Below are 14,550 nucleotides of genomic sequence, written 5' to 3' on the forward strand. Positions count from 1 at the left end.
GAATCTCCTCACTAGGTTATAGTCGTTTCGTTAACAATGACAAGGCAATTGCTTAACTGATTAAGTGTCCCATCTTTACAGAGTTGGTACTCGATCTTGTCATAAACGTTTCGCCCCCAGAGTAAGAAAAGCCAGAGTTAGGGTGAAGTTAGGAGGATGAGGGAGACCAGGAAGAGAACTCAACTTGTCCTCTGTCCCATCTACTCCACAGAGGCACAATCACCTGCCTTTTCATGAGGTCTATCAATATTTAATGTGTGGGTGTCAGTTGCTGTAATTGAGCATTTTCCAGAGTCTCCTTGAATTAATCATATGCAGGAGGAGAGAAAATAAAATGCCCTTTTCTCAGAGCCTGGTTCCACTGGCTACTTGGAAGCCTGCAAACCACAGCGTGAACTTTCTGCTGATGGAGGACCCTGAAAAGAAACTGAATCAGAAAAGCGACGACAAACCCAGAAAAGTACGATTTAAAATCTCCTCTTCCTATAGCGGTCGAGTGTTGAAGCAGGTTTTTGAGGATGGGCAGGAATTAGAGTCACCCAAAGAGGAGTACCCTCACAGTTTTCTCCAGGAGGCCCTGGAACCAATGGACGGCGTTTACGGCTCTGGGGAAGCCCCCAAGCCCCAACTGTACTCCCCCAAGCCTGAGCTGTACTCTCCCAAGCTGACTGCTCAGAGGATCAGCGTGTTTAGAGACGGCAGTGCCTACACTCTGGCCGGCAGCCAGCCTCTGTTCAATGACTACAAGGCGAATGACCGTAAGGTTGGTATCGGGTGAGGTTATGGCCTTCTAGGGTAGGCTCCTTGAAATATGTCTAGAGAAATGCCGGAGTACCTGAGACACGCATCTCACTCACACTCCACTACCGGCCAGAGCTTTAGGGGCATCGAGTGGGGAGCTGTTATTAGAATAATATTTCTTGGACAAAAATAACACGCGGGTTGACTGCTCATTGGAAAGCGCGAAGAGTATAAACAGCGTTCAAATTCCATCCAGGGTAATACACTGTAATTGGGTCTTTGGCTGAGTTTCCTCAGCGTGTAAATTAAATAGCGGTGCAATGGTTTTCGGGTTGCTCGGCTGTCACTTTATAGCATTATGCAGCAGTAGGTCATTTCGTTTCCTGAAAGAATTGAATATTTGAAGGTACCTATTTTGCTCCAGCCAATTACTCGGTTGTACTTTATCCATGTCTCGTTTTTTCCCCCCCTCTCCTTATCACCTTCCCACTGCCTGCTTTTTTAAATTGTTGGTATATTTATTTAGTTTTGCCTTCCCAGTGCTCATTAATACGAGCGCTGTGGAGCTAGAGTCCTGGGAAGAAGTGGAGAAAAAGCAAATCAAACAGAAGACGTGTTTCTCGTGGAAGAAGTTTGAACTGATAGTTTGATGATGCAAGCTGTTCCAACAGGTCTCCTTAGCTTCCCTGGTATCATGGATAATCAGAACACTCAGTGATTTCCAGACTCTTAGGAGGTGGCTATGTGCTCATGGTGGTGGAAGTATAAATGCTGTTTTTTTTTTTAAAGAGTACATATAATTATGTAAGATATGCAAGTTATTACTGGTAACTATACCATGGCATGTTTTAGCGTTTGAAGGCTTTTATTCAGATAATTATTTTAAATCATTTTTACTGTTAGTTTCCTAAGAATGTATGGCAGCAAATGTTTTGGATTTGGTAATATTGGCAAAAAGATAATTGTAGGCATAGCCACAGTTACCAAAACTAATACTAGATTTCATTTTTGTATTAGTGGTTGGAGTGCCTTAAATAAACTGTTACAAAGTGCTGTTACAGATTTTCTTCTATGTCTATCATGGCTTTTTTTCTTTATCATATTCTCAAGAAAAAGGCAAGGTGTGATCATTTCAATTTTGTGAAAGAGGAAAATTATGTGCCAAGTTGATAAAGGACCCACACACCATTATAAGGACCTAAGGTGCCGACTCAAACTAGGAATCTGTATTCTCTGGTTTTCCATACTTTAATTTCTATGATGTGTTTCTATTTAACAAACAAAATCATTACATAGCAATGATGGCAATGGTGATGGTGGTGGTATTTGCCAATTATTTGGGTCTTAGGCACGTAGTTATGTTTTGTGCTTACAATGATAGTTCTTTGTAACTGTATCTTATTTAGAAGTTGAGAATCAACAAAGGCTTAGTTTATATAAGCCATGATAGATACTTTAAGCTACTTCATCACTCATTCGCCAACTTTAGCACATAAGAATGATCTGATTAAAGCACAGTATTCCAGAGGCCATGTTGAAGGTTGGAGTCCTTTTTGGTCTCATACCTTGTTTTCTCTGTTGTCCTATCAAATGCTGCGTCCTCATGTTGCCCAGGTCTGAGTGTAACAGGGACCAGGATGGACTTGTGCAGCATGCCTAGTAAAACAGTTCAGTATGGTATTCATGCAAAACAAGAAAGCAAAAGCTGGTGCTTCATGACTCCCCAACAGCAGATGGAGCTGTAAATTTCCCCTCCCCCCCAATAAATGCTGCCTGTGATACAGTGATGAGTTGCAGTTGAGTGCAGTGATTCACCTAAGGGTTGGGAATGCAAACAGATATTCGTATACCACTGTTCACAGAAATTCACAACAAATTAGAGGTGGAAGCAACGTCAATGTTCATCAGTTGATGAATGGCTGCACAGGAAGCGGTACATACACATAATGGGATATTAGAGCAACTTGGGAAATTTTGACATGCTTTAACATAGATGAAGCTTGAACACATTAGGCTAAATAAAATAAACCCTGCAGAAGCAGGCAAACCTGCACCATTGCTACATGACGTACTTGGACTGCTTTCAAATTAACAGAGACAAAAAGTAGATGGTGGTTGTCAGGCTAGGGGTGGAGAAGATGTTACTGTTCATGGATCCGGCATCTCAGTTTGGGGAGGATAAAGTTCTGGAGAGAAATGTCATAGAACAATTTGAATACCAGAGAACTCTACACTTATAAATGGTTAAAATAGTAAATTGTATGCTGTATTTATTTTACCCTAGTCGTGATAACAAAACAGAACATGGGCTCTGATGTCTGTCAAAGTCTACTTCTACCTACTTTCTGTGGGAGTTTGGACAAAGTGTGGACTTTGGTGAGCCCCAGTGTCACCATCTTGGCCTTAGAATAACATGAGTCTTCAGAAGAGGGCCATTCAGATGATTAAACAGACAATGCCTGCAAAATGGCTGATACGCTGTATGTGATTAGCAAATGGTACCTACTGCTGCAGTGATGAAAAAGTCCTTGAGGAAATGCTGAGTATTTTATTTTATTTTATGTTATTTTATGTGACGTGTATAAAATGTGGTGATAGATTTAAAGAAACGTTAAGGAATCAAAACTCACTGAAATGTGTAGTGTTCATGAAGTTGCGGACAGGAAAAGGAAAGAAGGTAACACTGAACACCCGATTTGTATGTATTAAATAATCTTGTAATGACAATATTTTGAAAATGATAAAGAATTTTTTAAATTGGAAAAACAGATTACGGGGATAAAATAATGTGTCCATCTAACATAACTGCCAAATAACATTTGAATAAAATTTGAATTGGAGCTGGGTGGTGGTGGCATACGTCTTTAATCCCAGCACTCAGGAGACATAGGCAGGTACATCTCTGAGACTGAGGCCAGCCTGGTCTACAAAGTGAGTTCTAGGACAGCCAGGGCTACAAAGGGAAACCCTGCCTTGAACAGCAACAACAACAAATTTTGAATTGTTTTGTTTTCCTGACTCCAAAGCCCAAGAAATTTCTAGTACTAACAAGGCTTCTCTGCATTCAGGAGTGCCTCAATAACCATCTCCAGGCATGTGGCTACAGAAAACAGAATACTTACAGATACTTTCTCTCATAAACTGCTATTCTAGACCGTATGCAAGAAGCTGAAGGATTCTTGGCTCCATCCAGCCCTCTATAATACAAGAGTGGATTTTCCTCATGGGTAGCTGGATGTAACCAGACCTTGTGAACTCCAGTTACACCCAGAGAGTTTTCTCAGACACAAGTGGGAATCTGGCTGGCAAGAGGAATGAAACTAAACACACATGGAGAATGATTGGAACCCTCCATCCTTGCAGTAAAAATATTTACTACCTTAGATGTTGACTGGGATCTTAGATGTTTAGGGGCAGGGAGTTGAAGTAGGTGATCATTCATTTCTTTGAGCATATTAAGAGTTTAGTTTTCTAGAGAAGAAACTCAAAGAAAAGATCTCTAGATGTGAGGAAGCTTCCCAGTAACTGAACCTTTTGGCTATTACAGGAAGGAGAAACAGAACCTTTCAAAAGTACCACCATCCTTATCTTCCAATGTCGGAAACTGATAGTCCAGAGTGTGAAATGGGAGTCCAGTGTGCATAAAACAGTAGGAAATGGAATCTGCCACAGGATCCCTTGAAGAGGGAGAAAAGAGCTCTAGACAGGAAGCCTGGGGCTTACGTAATCATTGAAAACCCCCTGCCTGTTTATAGGCGTCCGGATGGTAAAGACTTACTCATGTTAAATTTCTACTGAATTCTTTAAATATGAGAGTGTGTAACTGTGGAATCATCGAAGCAGACTGGGTCTGTCCAGTTTTAGAATCAGGAAAAATTATTCTTGCTGGGGTATTTGGTTGTACGGCTTGAGTGTGCATAGCCTGCTGAAGAACAGTTTTTAATACCAGCAGTGACCATGCCGATATTTGCATATTTTCATCAGCTTTTGCAAATCACACTTTCTTCTGTCTTCTATGCTGAGAAGATACTGTCATCCTTAGGTTCTAGAGTCAAAGTATGCAATTGTGTGGCTATTGCCAGCATGGAGGCCAGCAGAGAGTTGGGGAAAGACCCGTGGAAGTTGGTGTCTTAACCATTAACCCCTATTTTTTTTTGGGGGGGGGAGGGTCTCTCTGTAGAGCTTTGTCCTGGAACTCTCTGTAGACCAGGCTAGCCTCAAACTTACAGAGATTTGCCTGCTTTTGCCTCCCAAGTCTGGGATTAAAGGTGTGTCACCACCACTGGGCTGGCATTAACCCTTATGTTACTGAGCTTGACAATGTTGGAAGCTCCTCATAGGAGACTGAATGATATATGGCAGGACCCAAGAGTTTCAGCTCATCTGTGCACCACCAGTGTGGAAGTACTTACTTTTCATTTAAGGAACTAGCTTGTCTGTGGGAATGCCTACCAGCTGGATGTTAAGACACATGCTGATGACCAAAGTGGAGTTCATCAGAGTACATGGCTGCTCTGAGTCTTGGAACTAGTAGATGTCAGGACTGGAATCCAAGACTGGTTCCCTCCATGCTGTGTACATTGGTAGAACTGTGTGTTCCTGGACCGGTGGTACCTGAACATTTACTCCTTTGGTTGTTTTTCATTCTCTTGCTCTTTCTCCTCCTCCGCTTCCTCTTTCTTCTCTTCTTCATTCTCTTTCTTCTTTTCCACCTCTTTCTCATCTCCACCCCTTCTTTCCTCTGTCCTCTCCTCTCGCCTTCTCCTGCATCTCTTTCCTTCTCTTCCTCTTGGGCTTTCTGAACCTCAGGCTTCACATGTGCTAAGCAAGCTCTCTGCCAGTGAGCTACAATCTTACATCCCTGCCTTCCATCTAGCTTCTTTAACACACTATAGCAATTCCAATTTTTTTTCATGAGCAAAGCATTAAGTTACACATGGTAAACACATAGAAGGAGACATTAGCTATTAACAATGATCATTTAGAAGTATATTGAAATAAAATATTCCATATTATGGGATTATGACAGCATATATTTATTGATGGGTCTGTTGTAGCATATATATCTGTATATCTATATCTATATCTACATCTATATATCTGTATAGAAAGATTTGAGGAGAAAGGAATGCTTCTGAATCCTGAAGTGTAGGTATTAAGAATATGGGTTTTTGGAAACTAGGCGTGGTGGTGCATGTGTTTAATCCCAGCACTGAGAGCAGATACAGTGTATCTCTATGAGACCAGCCTGGTTTTCATAGTGAGTTCCAGGACAGCCAAGGCTATATAGTAAGACCAGCTCTAAGAGAGAGAGAAAGAGAGAGAGAGAGAGAGAGAGAGAGGAAGGAAGGAAGGAAGGAAGGAAAGAAAGAAAGAAAGAAAGAAAGAAAGAAAGAGAAAACAATGGAACAATGGGCTGGGCTTTAGGGGCTGGAGAGATGGCTCAGTGGTTAAGAGCACTTGCTGCTCTTGCTGAGGACCCAGGTTCAGTTCCCAGCACCCACATTCTGCTCACAACCATCCATAATTCTAGTTTCAGGGGATCCAATGCCCTCGTCTGACATCTGTAGGCACCAAGCTATATGGGGCGCACATACATATGTATAGGCAAAACACTCATATACATAAAGTAAAATGAATGAGTATAAAATAAGAAAAAGAAAAAGAAAAAAGAAATATCTTAGGTTTGAATCCCAGCTACAGTTCTGAGTCACTCTGTCACCTTACTGAGGAACTTGACCCCACTGAGATTTATTCCTCACCTATAAATTGTGGAAATCATACACTTACTTCATAGGAGTGTTTGGTAGGGAAGTAATGTCAGTAAAATGCTTAGCACGATACCTGAGACACAGACAATGTTCTGTAAGTGGTATGTGCTAATATTATTTATATTATAGACAAATTAGAGAAATATCCACATGAGACTGAAGTGTCCCTTTGCATGTGCCCAGCCCTGCACTGGCTGTTCTGGGGAACAGTAGGAACAGAAGCTCTGGACTCTGAGCTTTATGATCTTGCCCTGCGTGGTCCAGCCTTCCTCCATTCCTATCTACCTTGAGAAGGAGTAAGCAAACCTTGGAAGGAAACCTTGGGGTGGCATGAATCACAGTTTTGACAGGTGCAACGCTCTTCTCTCCTCTTTCTTGAAATGGGGCATTGGATAGGTTCCGCAACCACACATTTGGTGATGCTCACTCTCTGTTTCTCTAGCCTCCACCTATTATAGACTTTGGGAAGATAATAATCTACACGAACAACCTGAAAATCATACGAACCCCGATGGACAAAAGGGACTTCATGAGGAAAATCCTCCAAAAGGAAGAGATTGCTGAGGAAGACTGTCTGTTGAGCACAGGAGAAAATGATGGAGACAGGGAGCAGAATGGCAGCCCCCTGCCAGAGACGGAGCACACATTTCTCCATAATCAGCACACACAGGTATGCCAAGGCCACTGTTCCTCTCAGGCTGGCTCTGCAGCAATGGCCTACAGACTGTTCTGCTCCTGTGTTACCTCTCTAAACATTTTCGAATAACAACACTTACAATATCTGTTAAAGTGCGAGGGAATCTTAACGTCTATTTAATTGTAACGGCATATTGTTGGTATAAGCAGTTATAATTTCATATTTAACATATTTATACTTAAAATTTTTTTGGATGACTTTTCACATTCGACTAGGAATCTATTGTTTTCACTGTGAGATGTGGCTTATAAACCCCGAGTTCTAGAGATGAAGAACATTAGCTCTATTTGTTTATTTTTCTGAGACAGGTTGTACAGCTCAAACTGGCTTCCAACTCCCAGTGTAGCTGAGGATGATCTTGAACTTCTGATCCTCCTGCCTCTTCCCTGAGGGTACAGATCTCTCTCTCTCTCTCTCTCTCTCTCTCTCTCTCTCTCTCTCTCACTCACACACATGCCACTACTCCAGGTTTAAATGGTGCTGGGCATTGAACCCAGATTTCCTGCATGCCAGGCAAATACTCTACCAAGTGACCTTCATCCCTAACCCCAACTCTGCCTTTTTCTTATAGGTTCACTTGTGCCTCTTTTGTTTGTCCAAGTCTTAGGGTACTTATCAGTGAAGATACTGTAAAGTCTTGAGTCCATTGGAAATTAGTTGAGTTGAAACTGGTACCATTTGTAAATCTATGAGCACAGGCACCTGTGAACTGCAAGTTCTTGTAATATACTCAATATAAAATTGAGTGATTGACAAGGAGAGCAACAGAACCAGAAAATTGAACACAGGGGTCTTTCCAGAGACTCATACTCCAACCAAGTACCATGCATGGAGATAACCTAGAACCCCTGCACAGGTGTAGCCCATGACAGTTTAGTGTCCAAGTGGATTCCATAGTAATGGGAAGAGGGACTGCCTCTGACATAATCTGATTGTCCTGCTCTTTGATCACCTCCCCCTGAGGGGGGGAGCAGCCTTACCAGGCCACAGAAGATGACAGTGCAGCCACTCCTGATGAGATCTGATAGACTAAGATCAGAAGGAAGGAGAGGAGGACCTCCCCTATCAGTGGACTTGGGGAGGGGCATGTGTGAAGAAGGGTGAGGGAAGGTGGGATTAGGAGGGGAGGAGGGAAGGGTTTATGAGGGGATACTAAGTGAATAAAGTATAATTAATAAAAGTTAAAAAATTGAGTGATTGAGTCAGATGTTGCTGTCATCACTGAATATCACACCCCAGGGTCACTTGGGAGCAATGTTTGTTTCTTTGGAACTCACTCTAATATCCCATGAGGTAGACTGAAAAGTAGAAGAAGAGCTTTAGGGAACCCGAGTGATGTCCCTGCCCTGGAAGGACTGAGGCAAAGAGAACAGAGAACTCCCAGCCAGCACTGAGTGATGCCCTTAGGCCAACGTCCAAGTTTCCCTACTCTCATTCCTCTGCCTTGCATGGCTGCCCAAGTCTCCACATCACCTCCTGAAATCTATCTTCTCTCTTCCTCTCCTGCTCATTCCCTCTATAAGAACACAAGCCTTGTAGACTCCATTCATTAACAGCCTCCCAGTGTTTGTTTCACATCCACCCTTTGAGCTGACTTCAAACCCAATGTAATGCTTTTGAAACGAGAATTTCTGTTTCTGTCACCTCCATCCCCTCCACCAGAACACAAGCCTCTTGGACTCTAGAAAAAGGCTCCTGAACTTTGGTTCATACCCATCCTTTTTGCTGATATCACACCCAATGCAATAAATGAGAATCTGTTCTGTCACTCCCTTCCTAGACCTTCCAACCCCTCAAAGCTTTCTGCAGTGTTACATTGCTTGGGATAAGACCTAATCTCCTTATGTGTTTTAGAAAGCCTTGGGTTGCCTGGCTAGTGCTAGCCACTCTGGCTTTATCTGGTATTTCTTGTTGTGCCCTTTCTCCCTCTCCTCCCTCCCCTGTCCATCTATGCATCTCTCATATGTGTTTTCGCACTCTCTTGCTGGAAGCAGCTCCCCTCAGCATGCAATACTCCCAAGGTCTTCCAAGAACTTTTAGCTCTGGGGATTTCAGTGGAGGTTTCATCCCTCAGAGGGCTCTTGATGGTTCTCATGAGGACAGCATCCTTAGAATAAACCCATCAGGACTTTATACAGCTCTTCACAGTTTCAACTTTACTTTCACTTTTTGTGATCATGTGGTTAAGGTTTGCTCATGCTTACCAGTATTTGATCCCCACAAAGGAAGTTGTGGGGATCACACATAGAAGATGTGTCCATGTTGGATGCAGCACTGCAGTTCCCAGGTCCAAAAAAACAAAAATGCAAAAACCTGGCATAAATTGGTGCTCAGGAAATATTGTATAATTGTGTGTGGGAAACACTGGAATTTGGAATCAAGTGTCAACTTGTAAGAAGTACCCCTCTATTGTGTCTCCTCTTCTACAAGATGTATAACTGAGCATGCCAGCAGGACACTGTGAACATCACCATTCCTCTTTAGAATTCTTTCATTCCATTATTTCTTCTGCTGTGTTGTAACTTGGAAGATTCCCCCTCCCTCCCTGCACCTCCCCTCAGGAACAGAGTAAGAAATAGAAAGGTGCAGCTCACTCTGCAGGCCTGAAAAAAAAAAAAGCAATTGTGGGCTCCACATGACAATTACCTTTTAATTCAATTTGTAGGGATCCAAGTCTTTTCTTTTGTAGTGTTGTAATCAGGGGCAGAGTTGTATGGCAGAAGGTTGCTGGGAAAGGTTATACTTCCCTTGTCTGTCCTTTAAACTCTGTTTTAAATTACTATTTGTTTGTTCAATCCCTTGTGCAATAAATGCCCAGACAAGTTTTATTCTAAAAGAAAGGGTCAAAGAACATCAAGGAAGCCCTTCTGACCAAGAGACACTCTGCTTTGCTATCTGAAACTGGGAATAGAGAGCCCGATGAAAGAGTTGGGCAAGGCCAAAAGCTGGGCCACTTTGAACCTCTGTCAGCTCTAAAGCAAAGGAGAAGGATAACAGAGTCAAGCCTCAGCAGAATGTGAAAGAGGGGGAATTCTGGCTCTGTGCTTGGTGGGTTTGTAGCTGGAAACCTCTGAACACGTTAATGCTTCATGTGATCTCCTCTTTGAGAAAGTAAGATAATACAATAATAATAACAATAATAATAATAACAGTAATAGATATTGATTTTTGAAGGCTCATGAGAGTCAGCTACCATTCTCAGTGTTTGTCTATGCAACAGTTCATTTCATTCCCACGATGAACCCTTGGAGTATTACCAACAGCCTTACTCTGCAGCTAGGGAAACTGAGGCTCAGAGAGTTGAAATAACTTGCCAGAGGTCTCTAGAGACAGTCATATTTAGGTCCCTGTACTAATGTCATGATCATAGCCACTTGATTCTGCAGACTCTGCTTTTGTGCTGGTCACTGTCTTCAGAGCTGTGCAAGCCTGCATGACTTCAGGGACCACGGCCACCTTTTCTTGGTTATAGAGTGAGTAGGAAATGGATTGAAAGGATTTGCTAGGGGTTTGAGCCTAAGCTGTGCTATGCACCTATGTTTTATTCCTGGTGCTATATATATTTTAGAAATTTTTCTATAATAATTTATTTTTTTATGTTGTTTTGCCTGCACGTGTCTCTGTGTAAGGGTGTCAGATCTTGGAGTTGCAGACAGTTGTGAGCTGCCATGTGGTTTCTGGAAATTGAACCTGGACCCTTCTAAAAGAATAGTCAGTGCTCTTTACCACTGAGCCATCTCTCTAGCCCTTTTGAGAAGAATTTTAAGAAATTCTTTAAGAAACCCTTTAAGAAAAGGGGTCCTCTGATTCTTTTGCCTGTACTTGGGACTCTTTGGTCTGTTGGTTTGCCTTGTCCATCCTCAATGTGATTTTCTTTTAGGTTTTTGTTTGTTTGTTTGTGTTGGCTTTTTGAGACAGGGTTTCTCTGTGTAGCCTTGGATGTCCTGGACTCTCTTTGTAGACCAGGCTGGCCTTAAACTCATAACGATCTGCTTGCCTCTGACTCCCTGAGTGCTGGGATTAAAGGCACACACCACCACTCCTGGCTAATGGTTTTTGTTTTAATCTTATTATATTTTGTTTTGTCATGTTTGGTTGTTTTCTCCTAGAAGGACTCTTCTTTTCTGGTGAGAGAAAGAGAAAGGAATGAATCCAGAGGGGAGGAGGGTGGCAAGGAGCTGGGAGGAGTAAAGGGTTGGGGAACTCTAATCAGGGCATATTACATGAGATAAGAATCTATTTTTTGTTCTTTTTTTTTTTTTTAAAGATTTATTTATTATTTATAGTTTTCTGCCTGCCTGTACACCTGCAGGCCAGAAGAGGGCACCAGATCTCATTATAGATGGTTGTTGAGCCACCATATGGTTGCTGGGAATTGATCTCAGGAACTCTAGAAGGGCAGCCAGTGCTCCTAACCTCGGAGCCATAAAAGAAAAAAGAAGGTTCCCCACACATGGTTACGTTTGCTTATTGGAAGGCCAACAGGGGAACCGCGAATACTGCACTGGGCACTGCTCTAAACGTGGCTCTGGGTGCCTGGAAGTGATGGTGAACTAGCTGGGAAGCTTCCGGTCAGAGAGTCGGGAAACCTCTGTGGAGCCAGAGACTTTCTGGCTGGGGCAGCCATGGGTGGGACTCCTGAAAGGGAAAAGTGGGTGGGTGGGCCTATCAGGAGGGAACTGAAGAGCTGACACCTGGAGACAGGTAGGAGTTGGCAGGGTTGTGTTGACAAGACTCAGGATAAGAGCTTGGTGCTCTGCTAAAATACTTTCTTTTTAGATCAGCTAAGATTGTGCTTGCTCTATCATGAGGTTTTGGCAGGAAGGCAAGTGTTTGTTAAAAGAGTTTTCCAAGGTTTCTTGTTTGTTTGATTGTTTTGTTTTTGTTTTTCTCCTGAGATGGTCAGGAGGATAGGCAATTCAGTTGGATTGGCTTGACTGGAAAGAACATCTCCCAAGAACGGGTGAATTTGCGCCAGCTTTGGTGGGCACCTGTGGGAATGTGGGTGTGGAAGAACCTGAGACGGCTGTGAAAGGATGTTTAGAAGCTGAACTGGGTGGGCTCATTAGGAGGTTCAGCAGGCATCAGTCTGGTTTGCAGCTGACTCCTTGGAAGATTCAGTTTATAAAGTATCAAATTGCTGATTTCTCTGAGACCTCTCCCAACGCATTGTCTCAAATCATGGTCAGGGGGTATTTTTTGGAAATGGGAGATTTAGCTGAGAAGGAAACTGGCTTTTATGGGGAGCTGAGGCTATGCGCGATGCCTCACTTACTATTCTGAACCTCAGAAGGTAGGCATTGCCAGTCCTTCTTCATAGGTAGAGAGAAGATGAGAGGCTAAACAAAGCATCCCGGGTGAGCTGCCCTCCAAACATCAGCCTCCATTCTAGTCTATTGACCCCACAGCCCAGGGAGGTTTTTTTTTCTAATTGAGAATTTTATACACATATATCATGTTTTTTTTTTTTTTTTCTTTTGAGAAAAGGTCTCACTATGCAGCGTTGGCTGGCCTGGAGCACACTGTGTAGACTACACTACATAGTGTAGTGTAGTCTATATAGAATATGTTGGCCTTGAACCCTGCCTGCCTTTGCCCCCCCCAACTGCCGGCATTAATGCTATGACATTCATGTATAGCTGGACTACTTCTCCTAGCCATACATAAAGTGTTTTGATCTAATCCACCCCCATTCTCTACCCCCTAATCCCATACTCACCCCAAATCCCCTCCCTGCTTCTCAAGCTTTCTATCTTAAAGAAAAAACACTGAGTTGGCTTAGTGCTATCTACTGGAAGCGCATGGCTGTATGACCATCTACTGGAAGACAGGCAGCCATTCAAGGTCCAAACCAGCTCCCATCCGCAGCAGCCATCAGCTGCCAGTGAGACTTCATGAGCCTTTACCTTGTCCATCAGAGACCAAGCTTTTAATCATTGGGCCTTACTCAGTTCTCAAAGAGAATAAAATATTACAAGAACTCGGAGCTAATTCGTTCACTCACCCAGACTGCCAGCTGCAGAAAACATCCTTTCTTGAGCACCTGATATTGGCCAGCTACAATGAGGGGCTGTGTGAAGAGTCAGGGAACATGGATTTTGGTGTTCAGCTCCAACGGATCAGAATTTGCCTCCTCTTCTTCCAGGCTGTGCATTTGACATTTCCAGTCAATTTCTCAATATGACATCCTCCAGCTGCACTGGGTGATAGGATGCCCTGGACAGCTGTGGGAGTGCCATGTGAGACACAGGAATCCCCTAGGGAAGGAAGCACCTGCTTTCCTTGAGGTCTGCTGAGGTTTGTCACAAAGGTTTGTTACTCTACTTGGCAGGGGCAAAAGTCATGTCCTTGCCTTTAATGGAGCTTATGTCAGATGGGTCACAAGGGTGGTCAAGGGCAGAAAGTTACAGAATGACAGATGTGGTGGCAGATGTTGTGCTCATGACATTCATCTAGGAAATCCCCTCTGAAAAAAAAGTTATTCTGTGTCCTGGCCATTTCCCTCTTTAACGTTTGGTGGGAAACATTGTCTCCAATTCTGCTTCCGTCTTTGCCAAGACCTAGTAATGTTTTGATCTCCGTGAGAACCGTGGGCTTGAACCACTGGTCTAACTGAAGCCCGACTTGTCTCTTGCAGGATGGGTTGGTCCCTGAGGACAATTGTCTCCACTGCCAGGGGTCCGGCATCACCACCTGTTCTCTGTGCCATGGCAGCAAGTTCTCGATGCTGGCTAACAGATTCAAGGAGTCCTACCGAGCCCTCAGGTGTCCGGCCTGCAACGAGAATGGCCTGCAACCTTGCCAGATTTGCAACCCATAGCCCGTAGCTCTGGTTTTCACATCTGCCCTCATTGCGCGCTCTCACACGTTACTCCTAAGAAGCTACCCCTCTTCCTCCTGCCTCTCTCAGAAAGGAAGCCTGCTGCAGCTGCAATCACTCCCACCGCTAACGAATCTCAAATTATTTGATGACGTTTCTGAAGCTGGTAGCATCTCCGCATGGGTCTGAGTAACGGGGGCACTTTTGAATTGGAAGCTGCTTTGAAACTGGCCCTAAAACGATCTTTCCAAGAACATGTGCATGTATCTCACTTGATTTAGCTCAGTTCTCCCCCTTGCACCAGTGAACAAATAAATAAATGTACTCTTCAGGCGGCAGGTTGAAGTCATTTTCCGGGCTGGGAGTTATTTTGCAAAATTATGTGGTGAGAAAGGAATAAAGAAGTGGGTTTCCAATGAGCCAAATTCCTGTTGCTTATAACACATCTGAAATTGTCATTGGTCAAATAGAATTTCTAATGAAGCAGAAGAGGGAAGGGACAGCCAACACTGGAGGCCCTG

At 43.3% G+C, this 14,550-nt stretch overlaps 1 protein-coding gene across 1 annotated transcript; it reads left to right on the plus strand.

Annotated features, from left to right (window-relative positions):
- Positions 1 to 406: 406 nt before the first annotated feature.
- Grxcr2 (glutaredoxin and cysteine rich domain containing 2) lies at positions 407 to 14,345 on the plus strand. Its single transcript, XM_021650729.2, has 3 exons — positions 407 to 763; positions 6,955 to 7,182; positions 13,847 to 14,345. Exons 1-3 carry the CDS (start codon positions 407 to 409, stop codon positions 14,027 to 14,029), a joined length of 768 nt encoding a protein of 255 aa, XP_021506404.1. The 3' UTR covers positions 14,030 to 14,345.
- The last annotated feature ends 205 nt before the right edge of the window (positions 14,346 to 14,550 follow it).

This window comes from Meriones unguiculatus, chromosome 2, assembly GCF_030254825.1.
Source record: "Meriones unguiculatus strain TT.TT164.6M chromosome 2, Bangor_MerUng_6.1, whole genome shotgun sequence".
Lineage (NCBI taxonomy): Eukaryota > Metazoa > Chordata > Mammalia > Rodentia > Muridae > Meriones > Meriones unguiculatus.